The sequence below is a fragment of the Drosophila elegans genome, unplaced genomic scaffold (assembly GCF_018152505.1).
Source record: "Drosophila elegans isolate 14027-0461.03 unplaced genomic scaffold, ASM1815250v1 contig_814, whole genome shotgun sequence".
NCBI classification, from domain to species: domain Eukaryota; kingdom Metazoa; phylum Arthropoda; class Insecta; order Diptera; family Drosophilidae; genus Drosophila; species Drosophila elegans.
The window spans coordinates 14,833,550-14,850,634 of NW_024546167.1; the positions used below are offsets into that span (position 1 = coordinate 14,833,550).

Below are 17,085 nucleotides of genomic sequence, written 5' to 3' on the forward strand. Positions count from 1 at the left end.
TACCATATCCTTACCATTAAATCACCGCATGTACATAAACTCTTTTCATATTTAATTGTTTGTTAAGTTATAAATATAATACACATACACACATATATGAATATTTATTGGATTTGCTATATAGGAAGAGTACGACGACTGCAGTTCAGAACATTTCAGCAACATCAGCATTTTTTACGATCCACAAACATCGGTTAGACATGTAGAAATACGCCATTTTTTGTCTTCAGATGAGGTAGCCATTTCAGTTTAGGCCTCGATAGAGCCCTCGGCTTCAAGTTGGGCCTTGCGGCTTGGCTGCAGCAGAGATTTGATTTTAGTTATTAAAAACAATGAGTTTCAAGGCTTTATGTTACCTTCGGATGCATCAGGATGAAAGGCAGCTCAGCGCAGAGCTCGCCGCCCAAAGCGCCCAAGAAGAGCTTGACCTTCACAGCATAGGAGACGATGATGCCAAAAGCATCCCTGGCATCCTGACTAGCAATGCTAAAATATAATATTAAATTTTATGTAAGATTTGTATTTATTTTTTGGTTAAAATTAATAAATGATAAGTATGTCTTACCAAATTCTATGTTAGAAAAGAAATGTATGAAAATTATAAAAGGAAATAGCAGAACCGTTTTTTAAATTTTTATAAATTATTTAAGCGTTTAACAAACATTTTAAAATATTGATGTTAATAATTTTTACAAATTAGATGCATAATCTAACCAATATTTTAAGGTATTAAAATGTATATTGCTAAGTATTGTGTCATGCACTTAATTTAAGTAAAATGGTAATGTTTTTTTTTTTAAATATTACTGTTTTTATATTTTAAATAACTAAAATTCGCAATGTAATTAGTGAACTTGTTTATATTGAATAAAAGTGGACCTTTTTCAAGTACTAAGAAGGTTATTATACTCACAGTGTGGTTGAGGCCAGAGCCGTTTCCTTGCGCTTGATGTCCCCCTCGACGGCGATGCCCGCGCGGTCGCAATTGGCCACCAGAGTGGGCACCAGGTACATGACCTTCTGCAGACTGGAGCCCGGGTTCAGGGGGCACCCCTCGCTCGTCTCCATGAAGGCGATCGTGTTGCGGAACTGGCCGTTCTGGAAGAGCACCACATCGACGCCCTGCTGGACCATGGCCTTGACCTTCTTAACCACCTTGTTGGAGTTGTTGCGCACGCAGATGTTCACCGAGATCTTCTCGCCGTGGTGGTACAGCTGCTTGTCCAGGGTGACCTCCAGTTCGAGTTCGCCGGGCGACAGGAGGAAGTCCTTGCGGACGACGGTGCAGGGCTGGATGCCCTCCTTGGTGGGTGCGTACTGCACCTTGCGGATGCCCAGATTGATGGTGCTGCGGCGGTGCGAGCGGTCGCAGTCGCTGTCCCCGGTGAAGATCTTAACGAAGTACTGCACTCCGCAGGGCTGGCTCTCGTCACTGGCCTTCTGCTGGAGGACCACCGAGGCCGGCGAGCTGGGCGGCATCTGCATCACGAAGGGATAGGCATTGGAGCCCAGCTTCTTGAGCAGGCGCTCCTGCATCTTGGTCAGTTGGATGTCCTGCTTCTGGGGCGGACACACCTGCTGAGAGACCAGGGTCAGCTCCTTCTGGAACCTCAGCCCGATCATTTCGTCGTCCTCGCGGCCATAGCGGAAATTGCAGACCAACTGCACGAAGATCTTGCGGTTCTGGCGCACGTAGTCATCGTCCAGCACCACGATGCCATCTGCAAAGGGAGGCTAATTAATCGGAGATTAGGGAAACAATGGCCCAGCCACGTGAGTTTGGTCCGGTCACGTAGCTAATATGCTTGCTTTGCTGTTAATGCAGCCGTCTTGGATTGCATAAATTACATCTGAATTTAATTATGCCTTAGGGGAGTTCATATCTGCCTGCTGTCGATTGCAAGTTAAGTTAAAATTTTCTCTTCAAGGATTGAAGTATTCTATGGTTTCTGTCTGACTTTAAAAGTGGCATCAGTTTCAATACTATGATATTTACAGAGAGTTTTTTTAAGGGGAAACTATTTATGTGAAAAAATTTTAAAACACCAAAAAAAGTTGAAAGCTTTAAATAAAATATAAATTATTTGTAAAGTGATTGAAAAATATCTGTATTTACAACATTTTGCTTTCGTTGGAAATTTAATACACTTTGCGTAGTTGTTTTTTTTTGCGTACTTGTTTTCCATTTTGGCTGATTTGCATACACTTTGTTCACTTTATTTGCTAAACGCGCAAACTTATAATCAGAGTCGTACTGAATGATTTTTTCAGTTGTCCCTAGTTTTAAACAAAACAAAAATATTCCGTTGACGTAGTGTTTATTTTTTAAGTTTTGTTCTTTGAGATTTTTAAGTCGTAATTTAAGTTATATAATTTTCCCTTTTTTGTGATACCCACCAATTGGCTCCACTTGCGTGACGGAATCCACAAAGTCACGCCTGTTCATGTAGAGCGTGATCATGTTGTTCGGGGAACACTTCTTAAACACCTTGAAGTTGACCACCATTTTGAGGCTGTTTGTTCGAAATGATCTGCGAAAGTAATGCAAATGAGTTAAACGATTCGCGCTCGAGTGTGTCGGGATACGGCGCGTTGCGTGGTCCGCTTGGCTATTAATTAGCGCTCATTGGCAATCCGACATTTATACCTGGCATTGTGGCACCTGCCGCCCCTGCAAATTCAATTAGCCGTGCAGCAGAAATTCAGCAGTCCTCCCGTAGCAAATTACTACGGCTTCTGCAACCTTGTTGCGTGGTGTCTTTGATATTGACATTGCAGCCGCCGGGCCAAATCGATGGCTTGAGCATTAAATAACGCCCGTACAACACGGCGTATTAGCAATGCAGGGCACAAAAATACAGAAATAGCCAACGAAATCGATACAGTCTACATATTTCGGTTTGTTGTTTTCCCCACTGCATGACGCATTTATACACAAAGATTACGTGCATTGCCATTTTCTTTACCTGTTTACGTAATTCTTTTTAATTTAATTGAGGCTTTTACAATCCTCTGGTAAGTACTGATAAGCGGGTCGCTTTTATGTCAGTTACGAGTTTGTGTTTGAGCCGACTGCTTTGCAAATGGCATATCAAAAAGTTTGGTTATTGAGGAATTAAAAGAAAAAATTTAAAATAATTGCAACAGTAAATATCATATTTTTTAATTAAGCCTCATTAATTATCACTTATAAATATTGTATAAAGTGCATTAAAACGTGGCGAATATTACAAAAACTAACCAATTTAGTTTCCAAAAAGCCAAAAAGTGTAATTTCGCACCAACGAATAAGGTCATTTTGAGTAAATAATGAGGCATATGCACTTAAACTTCACCAGCAACTGTCACTTAAAGAGCCGGCACATTCAATTATGTTAAAATATTCTATGCAAAGCTCCTGCCACCCTAACCATTCAGCCATTGCCATTTTATACAATGAAATCGCATTAGCATAAAGTAGGCTACTTAACAAAGTCAATGAACGTAATTATTATACTCCTGACATTAAAAATATGAACAAAGTTGTGTGAAATATATTGTTCTTTATTGTGTGGCTTGGGGCCGGGAAAGTGGGGATTTTGCCAACTACGCTCGCATTCTATATTCGTGTGTGGAAAAGTGGGGGAAAGTGGCGGCGGACAGTCGCCAAGGGTCCAACAAAACCGACAATGAGGCCCTTAATAATAGCAAAACTTTTGCACTCACGACGTGTGGGCCAGCAGGGAAATGGCGCTGGTGATGGGCTTGTCTCTCATTTAAATACGTTACAAGTGAACTTTCCGAGAGGCGTGGACACGGGTTCGTCCTGGGAAGATGGCAATATGCTGTAAAATGTGTCATGTTTAAGATTCTGTTAAGAAAGTGTGAAGAACAATTAAAAACAATTAAATATCGAGGCAACGAAACAAGTCAGGAATCTCAACAGATATTTTCCTGCAAAGTTCTTTATTTTTAATTTAATTTACCATTCAACTGGCACAAAAATAGGCAATATATTAGTTTTTCAATCTGTAAAGAAAAATTTAGTAAATGTAGTTTCAAACGTAATCATCCAGAATTACTGAAGGCTTAAGCTAGTTTTTATCAACAACACTTGGACTAAAGAGGGCCTGTAAATATGTAGTTGAATATCTCTCTGGGTATAATCAAGTAACACGATTGCCGGCGACCGCAGACTCTATTATTCGTGTGTAAATATGCCAGATGCGGATGGTATTAACCCAGTTCCGCGAGCACCTCTTCGGACTACCATAATTCTGAACTCCCTCTTAAAGCGATTGCGATTTAAACTGCTTCGGAAGCAGCTTGCAACTATTCTTCTCCTGCGGCCCACTCGAGAGCTAATTTGGGCAATTCAATTGCCCGACCAAGGCGAGTCAAAGTCGTCGGCCAAATTGCATTGCACAATCAGCGCGATTGCCACGGTCCGAACGGTGGAGTTGTGGGGTTTGGCCAAGAGCCCAGAACACCAGAACAACAGAACAGGCATAGAAGTAGAAGTCAGTGCAATTGTCGTTTGGGCCAATCGACGGACAACTGGAGCCAACATTCTAACCAGAATTAGACGGAACAGTAAGAAAAAGTTTCAATATAAGTAAATTTGTGTTTACAGAAGCCTGTTATTTGTCTAAACGTTTAAAAGTTTTAAACAACTGACTGGAAAAAAAAACTATGCCGAACACTATAATGCAATACATAACATATTTTAAATCTCAGTATAAATATAGCATATTATAATTTTACGCAAATCAGAAAAGAAAATATAAAATGAATACTATAAACTTATAAAAATACGTTTTTGAAGTGTGAAATAAAATGTAGTTCTTTTTGTATATAATCCAAAAAAAATCTGTTTCTTGCAGTGTCGCATTTTAAGTACGGGAAACAGGGTCGGGAACTTTCAGGTGGCAGCATGGCCCGAATCACCTTGATACATGGCCGACATCTGCCATTGAAACGTGCGCTTGGGCGGCCACAAAGTTTTAGGCCAGAAGTCGGGCGCTGAGCAAGGCAACTCATCAACCTGATCAGGGCCAATAGCACGGAAAATTGCAGCGGGCCCGAAATTGTTGTCTTATGAAAAGTAAAGGCAAACAGCATTGGCGCCCAGCCATTTCCAGTTACCATTAGTGGGAGGAAGGACATGTCGCACCCTCCAAGAAGGAAAAAGGAGGAAAAATTGGATAAAAACACTGCTTGGGTGCTGCATGAGCGGACTTGGCAGCAATGTCGTCGCCGTTTGACGATGTGCAAACTGGCGAAGTGACAGCAAATGGCGCGGAAAGAGTGTGTGCGCCAACGTCAACTAATCGTGGGTGAACAAAGCATTGTGTATACGGGCACTGGCACGGGCATAACCATATATACATATGGAGTTGAGTTCAGTTGCTACACAAAATCCGCGCTCTGACGTCTGTGCGTGTGGCAAAGTTGTTGTTGCCAAGGGCTGCGGACAGGTAACTGTTGTTGACGCCAGTCGACTGCAGGTACGCACCTGCCTTGGGGCTTCATGACGGCAACTAAGATTGCCTTGACAACTGCATCGGCGATGGGTTAAAGACTAATAGTTTCTCCAACGGAAGCAAATGTTTGATTTAAATGACGGAACCAAAATATGTGCAATATTACACCCACCATTACCAACTATTTGATGTCTTTGCAAAGCCGCAAGCACAAGATGATTCTGCAAGACGGAAACTAAACGTAAACTAAATTGGATGTAATAAATGTTTTCGATAAATACGGAAAATCTTTTTAACCGATTTTAATCATATTAAAATAACTAAAATAAAAGTTTATTAATAACGTACTTCAGCAACAATATTTTAAGAAAAAAGTGTAGATATATTAAATGTTAACTAAGGTTTTTTTTGCATTTACTGGTAAAATATTAGGTACGAACTTATATAAAAATTGTGACAAAAATACTAGCTTCACTTAAAGCAATTATTAACCTGAAACTAGTGAGTAATAATCATAAGAAATATGCTTTTAGATGTAACTTAAAACAGTATCAACTAAAAAGTAATCATGTAGCTTCTAACCATACTAACCATTTACTGTTTCTTTCACCACTTTTCCGTAATATGCTATTTGACATAAAGAGACACCCCAATTTGCGAACACCAAAACTGATAACACCCCAAGGTTTCGTATCGACTCAATAGATTGCAGACTATGCATATGAGAATATTTCACAAAAAAGCACCTCAGTCAAACGTTCGAGTGCATGGGATGCAAGGAAAATACCCGGAAAATGCGAGAGTTTCCTTTCAGCGGGCCAATTCGTTCCGTACGTACGTGTCATAAGCTCCGGAGCTGGCGTTGTCCGAAAAATACCACTATTGCCGGCTAATTTCCCAGGTGCATGCTTGCTTGTTAAATTGATGTATAGCAGCAGGCCAAGTCCGAACCCAAGTCGAATAAGGGATCAGGGGCGTCCGGATGAAGAGGGGCCAAAGTGGCAGGCCGTGTGTTGCAAAGGGAGGTAAAGAGCTGGGATAGAAGGGCAGCAACATAACTGAAAATAATGTGAAAACGCCGCACACAACAATGGTTGCAACGGAGGCACCTGTACAGGCCCCTCCCCCCTGCACAACCCCTGCCCATCCAGGACCGGTATTTGCGGTCGGGTTTTTGACACAAATTTTGCCGATGACATGTTCAATACACAAAGCTGCGTGCTTAAGTTCGCTCATCCGTATTGTTGTACCATGGCCATGGAGCTGGAGCCCCGACTACATGTAGTCCTCAATATTTGCAGGCAGCACGTGTTTAGGGTTGCCACAGCGCCGTTGTACTCCGATTGCGAGTGTGAGTGGGTTGTCAAATTGGCCATTTTTAAGTCAAATGCAAAACTATTTGATTTGACATTTTTAAAATGATTAAATATGATAACTAATTAAATTTCAATTTTTAAAGGTTTTAAAATATGTTTGGCACGCATTTTGAATATTTTAAAACAGATGTATTCTGAAATAAACAGAAATTTTAATTTATTATTTTTAGTTAAAACATCGTTTCATTAATTTGAAATGAGAAAAGTAATTTTTTTTGATGCTTTACAAATTTAAATTTAAATTTAATTATATGACAAAATTCACAAGCAAATTAAAAGTATTAAAACTATATATTAAATATTTAAATTTAACTGTTTGATTTGGCTTGTTTTACCATATATATCCGACAACACTATTGTGATTCTGCGTGTGCAGAAATCAACTTCATTTTTCACATGATACGAAAAAAAAGAACTCAGCGAAAAGAGTCCGTTTTCGGTTCTGGCTTTTCGCTTTAAAGTACTCTTAGCCGGTTTAAATTTGCATTTCAGTCTGACAGCGGGTGTCAAATAAATTTGACAATATATACTTTTTCTTTGCCTACTTCCGAAAGCCACATTATCCTATTAAGGGATTTAATGGAGTCACACACGCGCGCAACTTTGTCTCATCATAAATCTAAGAAGCCAGCACAGCGGGTAATTCTCTGTGGAGCGCAAAAAATGGCAGAGGGATGCCAGGGCATTGTTTGATATATTTACCTCATATCGGATATTTATGCCTTTCACTTACCAGGTACCGTATGGATTTATGCCGCAACGATTATGGACAATGGGGAAAGTTGCCACAAACACTCAACTTTACCTCAAATTAGCCAACAGCTTAAGGAGTGGTCCCGGCTATTTGTGTGGTATTTAAATTATTTTATCTGCACCGCAAAAATTTATGAATTTCAGAAACTTTCTAATAACACCCAAGGGACCGCTTGTGGCCGCTTGGCCAGTGAAAATATATCGTCAGCCATTTGGCAAACAAACTGTGAAACTGTTGCTCGTTGAGATATCCAAATGTTGACGTCTCGTCTACTCATCGATTTTGGGTTTTTCCAGAAATAAATTTCGCCGAATCTGGCTTTTAAGGAATATGCGATTCGTGTGACTTACAAAGTTTTTCTTCTACATTGATCGAAATCGAGCGACAATCGTAACTTTCATTGAAGTCGGCTTAAACTTTGCCCACTTGAGACGCTTTAATTGGTTGTGCCATAGTTGTAGCTTCTTCCTTCCCTGAACTTTCAATGCCTTAACCCCCTAACGCTTTCGGGCCAATTCTTTTTCCATTCGTTTTGGTGCGCATAGCTTTGCATCTGGGACGAACCGCAAAAAAAAGTCTTTTCGATTTTGAATTTAGTTTTTCCATGTCCTGGAGTGCTAATGCAGAGGAAGAAAAAATGTACACAAATTTTAAATTTTATTTAAACACTTGCCATCTGAGTTTTTTTAAGTAAAAATCTTATAGCCTTTTTAACAAATGTTTGGGTTTGCTTATCTGTTTCTCACTGATAAACCATTTTTTCAGACTTCTTAAAGATATTCTAAAAACATTAAAGTATTTTTTTATTTAGAAATAGTTCGTTTTCATAATTTTACACATATTATTTTCTCTCTGCATAGCAGCAGCAGCCCTGCTATAATAAAATTCGTGTCCTGGCATTTCTCAGCAGGCTTGTCACACGCGTCGAAGCGTTGTGGAAATCTCGGCACCCCCCGGCTCCGTTTTTCCTTTTTTTTATGTCAAACCCCCGTGGACAATTCAAATTGTTCATTTGAGCTCTCTATATGGTTGGTACTCGAATGCGTTGATATGAGCAGTGGACAGCTTTTCTTCTCGTTTTTGTTCCTATCTGTCAGAGGTTAAAGCCTAATGGTTTTTGCTTTGCAACTTTTGCAAATGAAAATGAAAAGCAATTAGTTCTGACAAATGCGTGCCTTGACATTGCTCCAACTGAAGACATGGCCTGTCATTGTGTTTAAACGATTTGTCATGACAGCAAGACGAAGGGCTTAATACTTGGACAAAATAATGATTGATGGGCTGGCCTGGATGGTTTAAGGGAAACCAAAAGCATTCAATAAAATATTTAAACTGATTTAATTGGAATAAGAATTTTCATTTAGTTATTGAGAAATTCTTTATTTAATCTGTTACATGATTTGCAAACAGCATAAATAAGCAAATTGAGAAGCCATTTATAAAGCTATGATAACCTTTGATTTCTAGGTTTAAGTGGGCAAACTGTTTAAAAAAAAAGGCATAATTGATGGCTTCTTTTCATTAAACAATAATGGAACAAAAAGGACTTTTGCTTAATTTATTTAATTAATTTTAATTTTTTTTACTGCCAACGCAAACATTTGGGCCTGAATAAATTGAACTTAATTCTGTTAAAAGTTATAAAATTGCCAAGAGTTATTCAGATGGGCTGAGCATTGCATCAGCTAAATAAAAGCAAGCTGTTATCAAAGTGCTAGTTAACCTGGCTCCAATTTAATTTAATTTCGACACTTTTCCGCACTCAACCTAAGTAAACTAATAAAGAAAAGACGGGCTGGCGAAGGAGCAGCCTGAGACAGAGGCATAGGTTCCTGATGCTGCTGCTCCTGCTGCACTGCACCAAAGTTGAGTAAGCAGACTGATTAAATTTACACATCGAACCGCAACTGTTGCACCCCGGCAAACGAAAAAGTAATAAAAAGCAAGGAGTAGGAGCAAATTTTATATCTCCGACAAGGAGAACAAAGCTGAGCAAGTCTCGAGTCTTCTGTGCATTAAAGTAGGAAATCAATTGATGGCTTGCCGAGCAGATGGGAGCCGAGTGTCCGCCCTATTTTCCATCGTCAATTGCTTGTAAGTGGGTGGTTGTAAAAGTTTTTATAACCGGACTGTGTGCAAGCTGCGTATGAGCAATGCCAGCTGCTCGGCTTCAAGGGCCCTGGATGCACCGAATTAAGAAAAAATGGAAATGTAGTCGAATTTCATGCGCTCCGATCGAATATCTTCAGTGGCAATTTAGGATTTTCCTACAGTCCATGCCCATCTGAGAGGAGATCGCTCACTTCAAATGTTAATAAGAACCGGACAGGCCACGCCCCCTTCCTCCTGCCTGCCGCCTCCTTCCGGATGTGTCAAGTGTAGCAATATTGATGTGCAATCTCGAGAGCTGCAACCGCACTGCTCAATTTGCATTCGCCAGGCCACTCGACTGCTGTGCAATTTGAAATGCATTTTCAATGCTCCGGCCGCACACTCGGGCGCCGGTGGAGGGCCTTTACAAGCTCCATGCATAAATTCAAATGTTTTCCCGACCAATAAATGGCAGCCGGACCCGTCCTGGACATTGTCTCTAAGATATATGAATCGGCAAACAGATGGTTAGCCATTTTTCACAGCGCCGCATTATGCACCGAGTTGGCTGCGACCAATAAGCTCCGTAGGATACACCACATAATATTTAATGAGTCTATTTAAAAAGTTTTAAGCTATATCAAGTTGTAAACGCAAATATTGGTAAGGGAATATTTTTCAACACAAGAGTTTGAAGATATACTACTTGGAACTCGGATGCTCAGAAGAAAAGTTATAGACTTAATACTCCAGGTTTTTTGTCACTTTTCTGCAAAGTTTTTTTTCGGAAATTATTTTTGGAGTTATATCGTTAAAAAAAAAACAACTCACAATTTCAAAAAAAAATTTTTAAGCAGATTTTGGGAATCTTAAGCCACAAGACTTTAAAGATAAGTCACTTGATGCCAGACAGAAAAGTTCTGGATATAGAGCTGCAGATTTTTGGTAACTTTTCTGCAAAGTCGATTTTTTCGGAAAAAAAGAAAGGGGTTACATCATAAAAATTGCAAAAAATCGACCCGAAATTACAAACCAAGTTTTAAACGCACTTTTTTAGAGCACAAATCCACAAGACTTTAAAGATATGCCACTTCGAAATCTGATGCTTGAAAGAAAAGTTATTGAATTAGCACTGTAGGTTTTAAGTCACTTTTCAGGAATGATATATTTCGGAAATTGATTAAGGAGATACATCGTAAAAATAACAAATCAAACTTTCAAAACAAAATTTAAAAGCAGAATTTTAGAAACTTAAACTACAAGACTTTAAAGCTATACCACTTTGAAATCGGAGGCCTATAAGCAAAGTTATGGATTTAGAACTGAAGGTTTTTGGTCACATTTCTGCAAAGACGAATTTTTCGGAAATTAAGAAAGGGGTTACATCATTAAAATTGCAAAAAATCGACCCGAAATTGCAAACCAAGTTTTCAACGCAGATTTTTAGAGCACTAAGCCACAAGACTTTTAAGACATAACACTTCGAAATCTGATGCTTGAAAGAAAAGTTATAGAATTAACACTGTAGGTTTTTAGTCACTTTTCTGGAATGATATTTTTCGTAAATTAATTAAGGAGTTTTATCGTAAAAATAACAACTCAAAATTTCAAAACAATATTTAAATGCAGCAAAAACAGACTTCGTTAATTACTGTCAATCCCATTACTTTTAAAAGAACTAACCTCAGCGGGCTAAATCAAAGCGAACTGATGCAACGGCAGCTTGTTCACAATGCAATCAGCAACAATAGCAATCCGAGTGCCGTATCCAACTTGCCGCGGAAACGGAAGCAATTTTCATTTGCGTTGAGTTTGGTTTTAGCCTGGTGTCGTCCTTGTGGTCGCTTAGGAAACTCTGCTCGGTTGGCGGGAAATGGAAACGGTGGGCTGGAAAATAGAGGGGTGGGAAAGGAAGGGTCGGAAAACGCAGCACATGCTCGGCGACATGTTACCAACATAATTTCAGATGCCACACAATGGGATAAGATAGATGGGGTGGCGCAGGGCCAAGAACGGAAAACCGCAAATGATGCAAGTGTGCAGTGCAGTAAATGTGAATTTTTATTAAATAAATTGCTGGCAGGAAGACCTTACCATTTTTCTGCGGATTTCACTCGGTCTCAGGAATAACACGTATCTTTTTTGGTTTCATAAACAGTCACACTTTATTATGGATTACGGTTATTGCTGTGTAAAATAAATACAATTTTTCGACTTAAGATTACGTGAACATGCCAAGTTATTGATTCAAGGGGGGAGGGGAACTGAAAATCGATTGGGCTTCAGTTGACTACCAACATCTTCTTATTTGAGTTTAATTTGGGCTTTCAACGATATATCTTTGACATGCCTTAATAGCTAGGTTTATATAGTGTTGTATGTGTCTGGGAAATCTATGCCACTAACTACGTGCTATTTTAATGTTTACGTTTAAATTCTCAAACAGCGGCTGCTCAATTTTGAATCGCATTGGCCAAATATACAAGTTGCTTACCATTTATCATCGTTTTTTTTTCGCTTACAGATTACACATTCAGTTTTTATGGTTCGCTTGCCCTAATACCTATGTACAGAATATGCTCGGTTTTATCACATTTGAAATGTGTCAAAATGAATTTTGGGGGGTGTTTGCCTTAATTTAGACCAATTTTATATACAGATGCGCATATAAAAAACATTAAAATTAAGTTACAAGTATCTTAGTGAAACACTGGTAAAGTTTGTTAATTGTGAAAATGGCAGTATGGAATAATTTGGGCCGCATACCGCTGGGTATAAGCCAAATGATGATGATGATGATTATGAGCGTCTGGAGTGATTAATGAACTTAATTGCGAACTCAAATCCTAATTACTGCACTTCAATGTGACCCCGCCGCATGGCCATTAATTATACGCCCCGTCGTCCGGTTTCGGTAGCAGTGCAAACTGCAGAGTTGCCAACTCTCTCCTGCGACTTACGTCGGTGTCGTGCCAACTGTTTGCTGGGCAAACTTGTCGGCCAACGTGGATGCACTGGCTCCAGCTGGTCCCCTGGGTCAGTTGACGCTGACCAGCGGCTCCAGCGTGCTGCTCAGATGCACCAGCTGCTGCTGCACCTCCCGCAGGCTGGCCAAGCTGCCGTCCATCTGGTGGTGGTGCAATTGCGATTGCGATGTGGGTGGTGGCGGTGGTGGGGGCAGCACCACAACCACAGCCTCGGCGGGCTGAGAGGGTGCTCCGGGGGGCAGGACAGTGGCCGCAGCGGCCACGGCAGCCAGGGTTGTAGCCGAGCCCGGCGAGTGCGACACACTGTACATCAGGCTGCCCATATTGGGATGCTGCTGGGCAGGCGGCGGAGGTGCCGGCGGCATCAGCTCGTCAATTGTGCAGACGCGATCGGCCGCGGGAAAGGTAAAGTTGATTTCCTTGCCCTTGTCCTCGGAGAATCCGTGGACTGGCGTGCTGCCGTTGGCAGGACTGAGGCTGAGGCCACCCTGTCCGTTCGATTTCGTCCCATTCGGACCCACCGGAGATGTGGCCAGAGTCAGTGTGGTCGTCGTGGTGGGGGAACTGCCATTGCCCAGCGTTGTAATCGTGGTCGCCTCCAGATTCTTTTCCAGGCACTTGCTCTCGCCTGGGGGGTCAGCAGAAAAAATATAGAAATGAAAAAGCAAATTAGAACAAGCTGTAAAACCCCTGTGGGCACAATCTCACTGTACTTAAAAATAAAATTTTATATTAGAACAAGAATACATTCGCTGTTGTCATAAACAAAAATGTAAGCAACTTCAAATAATGTTAAATTCTTATATTTATTTTATTTCAAGCTTTTTTATTTTGTATGTTTATTTTTATTTTAGGTCGTTGTACTACTATTATTTTTTATCTTACTTGTAACTCCCTTTACTAGAGAAGTTATTTAACAGTTACGAGTATCTTGAATTAAATTTTAATTAATAAAATAAATAGGTAATTTTATAAAATCTTCAATAAAAAACTTGAACAAAATCATTAATTTGTAATTACTTCAAAACAATTTTAAACATTAAACATTTAAACACATATCATTAAATATATAAAGACTTAAAATAAGCCAAAGTATAATTTTGATCAGTTAAAGGAATAATTAAAAAAAATCTTTTGGTGAATATTTTTTAGAGTGTTTGAGTGCAAAATAGGGCAGTGAAAGGCTGCGGCAGCATCACAGTTTTCCACATTTTTCTCAACTCTGAGAACTCCTTTTAGGAGAGTGGGAAGCTGTGGTGGAAGTTTTTGCCCGCTGTCAGCTGAAATTTTTCTTTTTTTTCATTTGCCCGCTCCGTTTATCGTGGGAATCGAATTTTTGTGTTGGCCAAAAAGTTTTCGTTGTGGCCGGGCGACAGCCTCTAAGGCCGTTTTATTGTTTGTGCAGAAATGCTACAATTGCGTAAATTCAGAAGTTTGCTTTTGTTTTCCTTTGGCCGGCCCACTGCCCTTTTTACTCCACTCTGTGTGTAGAGTTTCCCTAGAGTGCGTTCTGCTGAATGCCGAATGCCGAATGGGGGATGCCCCAGGCCCAATTTCAGGTGAGCACAAACATTAACGCCAGCGAAACTTGGTCAGTGTGAAATTTATTTATTCCCCCAATTAAATGGGGAGCGGGAAAGCTAAGGGTCCGGCATAATGAAGCACGTGCCTGTAATTAATTAAGTACGGCGACTTTTTCCTCTTTTTTTAATTTGGTGAATCATGCGCGTGCCAGTATCCGGCACATAAATTTCCGGATGTCGGTGGTCTGTTTTTCCATCGCCGCCTGCACTTGGCAAATTGCCAGTGGTGCCGGACTTAAGACACTCACCTTTCACGAACTGCAATTAAATTTAAATTCAGGTGCTAATCTGTACTTACTGCCATTCAGATGGTCCTCCCTGGTGTAGTAACGAGCTCGATTTTTCGAGAAGCAGGCCACCAAGGACAGTATAATGACGGTAATTAGCACAAAGATGATGCCACCCAGAATGGCCAGAGTATTGAGACCGCCTGTCGGTTGATTAACAGAGATTAAAATGTTAAGGTAATTGCATTTGCATTTACATTTTCTGCTTTTTTTTGGCTGTATTGTAGGATCAGTAAATAAGCTTTGCATATATTTAAGGCGTTATATACTTTTTGAAAATTTGGGTAAACAAAAATAATATTTTTTTAAAAATTGCTAGATATATTTTAAGTATTTCCCTTAAATATTTGCGGTTTAATTTAATGTTACCGATTTCTTACCGTGCTCAAGAAAGTTATATGAAGTGCTGGCGGCGTTCTGCTCCTCGTCGGTGATGAAGGTCAGACACGTGTGCAGCCCGTTGATGTCCAAATTATTTATTTCTGCACCTCGCAGGCTTTTGGGCAAAAAGCAAATGGGATACGTATCCCATTTCCACTGCAGCTGCATGAGGAAAAATAGAGAGAGGAGGTGAAACGAATGTGAATCAACTAATGGTGGCAGTGTTGTAGGGCGTCATCAATCAGCGAAGGCTTTGAAAACTAATTGAAATTGAATTTTCACTGCCACTGGCGCTTATTTTATTTCCAACTGGAATTCCACTTACTTGGCGCACGACGTTTATTAATTTCCCCATGTGACATTCGTCGCATATCAAAGGATTGTTGTCGAGTCGCACGTTGCGAATGCCTTGGATCCTGAGGGCCGTATCCTCGCTGATGCCGTGTAATTGATTCCGAGATAAATCCAAAAACTGTTGGCAAACCGAAACGGGGCCAACAAAATGGCCAGAAAAGTTCAATTAAAAGTGCATTACAAGGGGGGTAGACAGAGCGAGGGGATGGTAAACAAAAGTTTAATTTTTATTGGAAAAGTCTGCTGGTTAAATGACAATTAGCTTAGGAGTACATATGCCTGCACTTGAAATAAATGTACAAATTAGGGGTTATCAAATAATAACTAAAGAGGAAAATAATTGTTCAAAAATCATTAAATAATTTTTTATAAGAACATTCGGCTTACATTTAAAAAACAGCACAAAAATTATTATCTTTAAAGTTTAAATATTTTAAAGCTTCTATTTTGTATGAATCCTACAAACTGCAAATTAATAAATTTAAGAAAACCCCAGAGTTTTTAAGAGTGCAGAAGATATAGGAAAGTTTCTGCAATCAGGCAAGACAATTTGGTAACTTTTGGCCGGCCACAATAACAGGACTTGAGCGAAGTGTATAAACAATTAAATTCAATTAAAATGAAAGGCTTAATGGCTTTAAAATGATTGTTCTTGCTGCTCTGGCTGCTGTTGTTGGTGCCCAATAAATTTGCCATAGTCAGTGGTAACAATAACGGAGAATTCGATGGCAGGACTGTGGCAACAAAGGATCCCCAGCACGTCACCGAAAACAATCCGCAAGAAGAGTGCAAGGATATATGGGGGATTTCTAGGAGGGCTGACTGACGGTGGGCACGTACAGAAACCAGGGTGACACACATACAGACATTCCCTGAATGCCCATCCCTAAAGCCACGGCATTGGACTGTTGTCAGAAATGTACAAACAGAAACAGAAACGGCAAACGCTAACGAAAACTGCAAATACTCCTTCAGCCACCACCCTCAATTCGAGTAATGGTTACCTTAGTGCCCTCCTACTGTCGCAATGTTTTACAGAGAAATATTCTACAAATTGGCAAGAAAGAATCAACAGTCCAGGCAGGACAATAGATCTCCGGAATAAGTGTGTGTGGCATGCCAGGCTGAATTATTGCCCAGCCGATGCGACTTCTGTGAGTGACTTACCTCCAGCTCTCGACACGGATCGATGACCTCCAGGGCCGTGTTGTTCAAGGAATTCCCGGAGATATTGAGATATCTCAGCTGCTTGAAAGGGTGTAGCAGGCCAATGGGCATTGTGCCCATATCCGCAATTGCCAGGTGGGTGAGCTGAGGAATGAGCTGCAAAAGTGGTTTGGAAAATGCAAAGGAAATATTAAATCCATTGACAAAATGGCAGTATTAAATATTGTGGTTGTTAAAAAGAAAATGTTTTATATACAAAAATTCCAGCCTTTTACTTATTCTTTGTCGTTAAAATTTTTCTCTTTCTCATGGTGTGCAAAAGAAATTGTCTACGTTTTCTCAGTTTCTCAAGATTTGAAATTAGATTTAATTTTCGGCTTAACCTATAAGATCCATAAATAAAACCAGACTTACCTCGAAGGTATCGCGCATTTCCCTGAGATCCATCAGCACATTGCCGCTTATGTTGAGGGTCAATAGGTTGCTCAAACTCCGAATGGACTGCGGCTCCAGACGAACCAATTTGTTGTAGGACAAGTCCAAGAAGGTCAAGTTGGTCAGCTGCAGGAAGGAGTCGTTGGGCACTTTTGCCAACCGATTGTACGATAAATCTAAAGATGTTCAAGGAAAAACCCGCGTAAAA

At 40.2% G+C, this 17,085-nt stretch overlaps 2 protein-coding genes across 4 annotated transcripts in view; both read right to left on the reverse strand.

Annotated features, from left to right (window-relative positions):
* Window positions 1-31: 31 nt before the first annotated feature.
* Window positions 32-2,608, reverse strand: LOC108149543 (phosrestin-2). Its single transcript, XM_017277180.1, has 4 exons — window positions 2,398-2,608; window positions 914-1,721; window positions 357-486; window positions 32-297 (listed from the first exon to the last, which is right to left on the reverse strand). The coding sequence occupies exons 1-4, from the start codon at window positions 2,504-2,506 to the stop codon at window positions 250-252; spliced, it is 1,095 nt and encodes a 364-aa protein (XP_017132669.1). The 5' UTR covers window positions 2,507-2,608; the 3' UTR covers window positions 32-249.
* Window positions 2,609-11,821: 9,213 nt separating this feature from the next.
* The window catches only part of LOC108149525 (insulin-like growth factor-binding protein complex acid labile subunit), a 51,846-nt gene continuing 46,582 nt past the window's right edge, over window positions 11,822-17,085 (reverse strand). For 2 of the 3 annotated variants that reach the window (XM_041710486.1, XM_041710485.1), the window contains 6 exons: window positions 16,857-17,053; window positions 16,443-16,598; window positions 15,247-15,393; window positions 14,921-15,083; window positions 14,552-14,683; window positions 11,822-13,307 (listed from right to left, as the gene is read on the reverse strand). In XM_041710486.1, the coding sequence (XP_041566420.1) occupies window positions 12,721-13,307; window positions 14,552-14,683; window positions 14,921-15,083; window positions 15,247-15,393; window positions 16,443-16,598; window positions 16,857-17,053 (1,382 nt within the window). In that variant the 3' untranslated portion in view covers window positions 11,822-12,720. The remainder of the gene's footprint in view (window positions 13,308-14,551; window positions 14,684-14,920; window positions 15,084-15,246; window positions 15,394-16,442; window positions 16,599-16,856; window positions 17,054-17,085) is intronic. The other variant, XM_017277156.2, reaches the window with a different exon arrangement.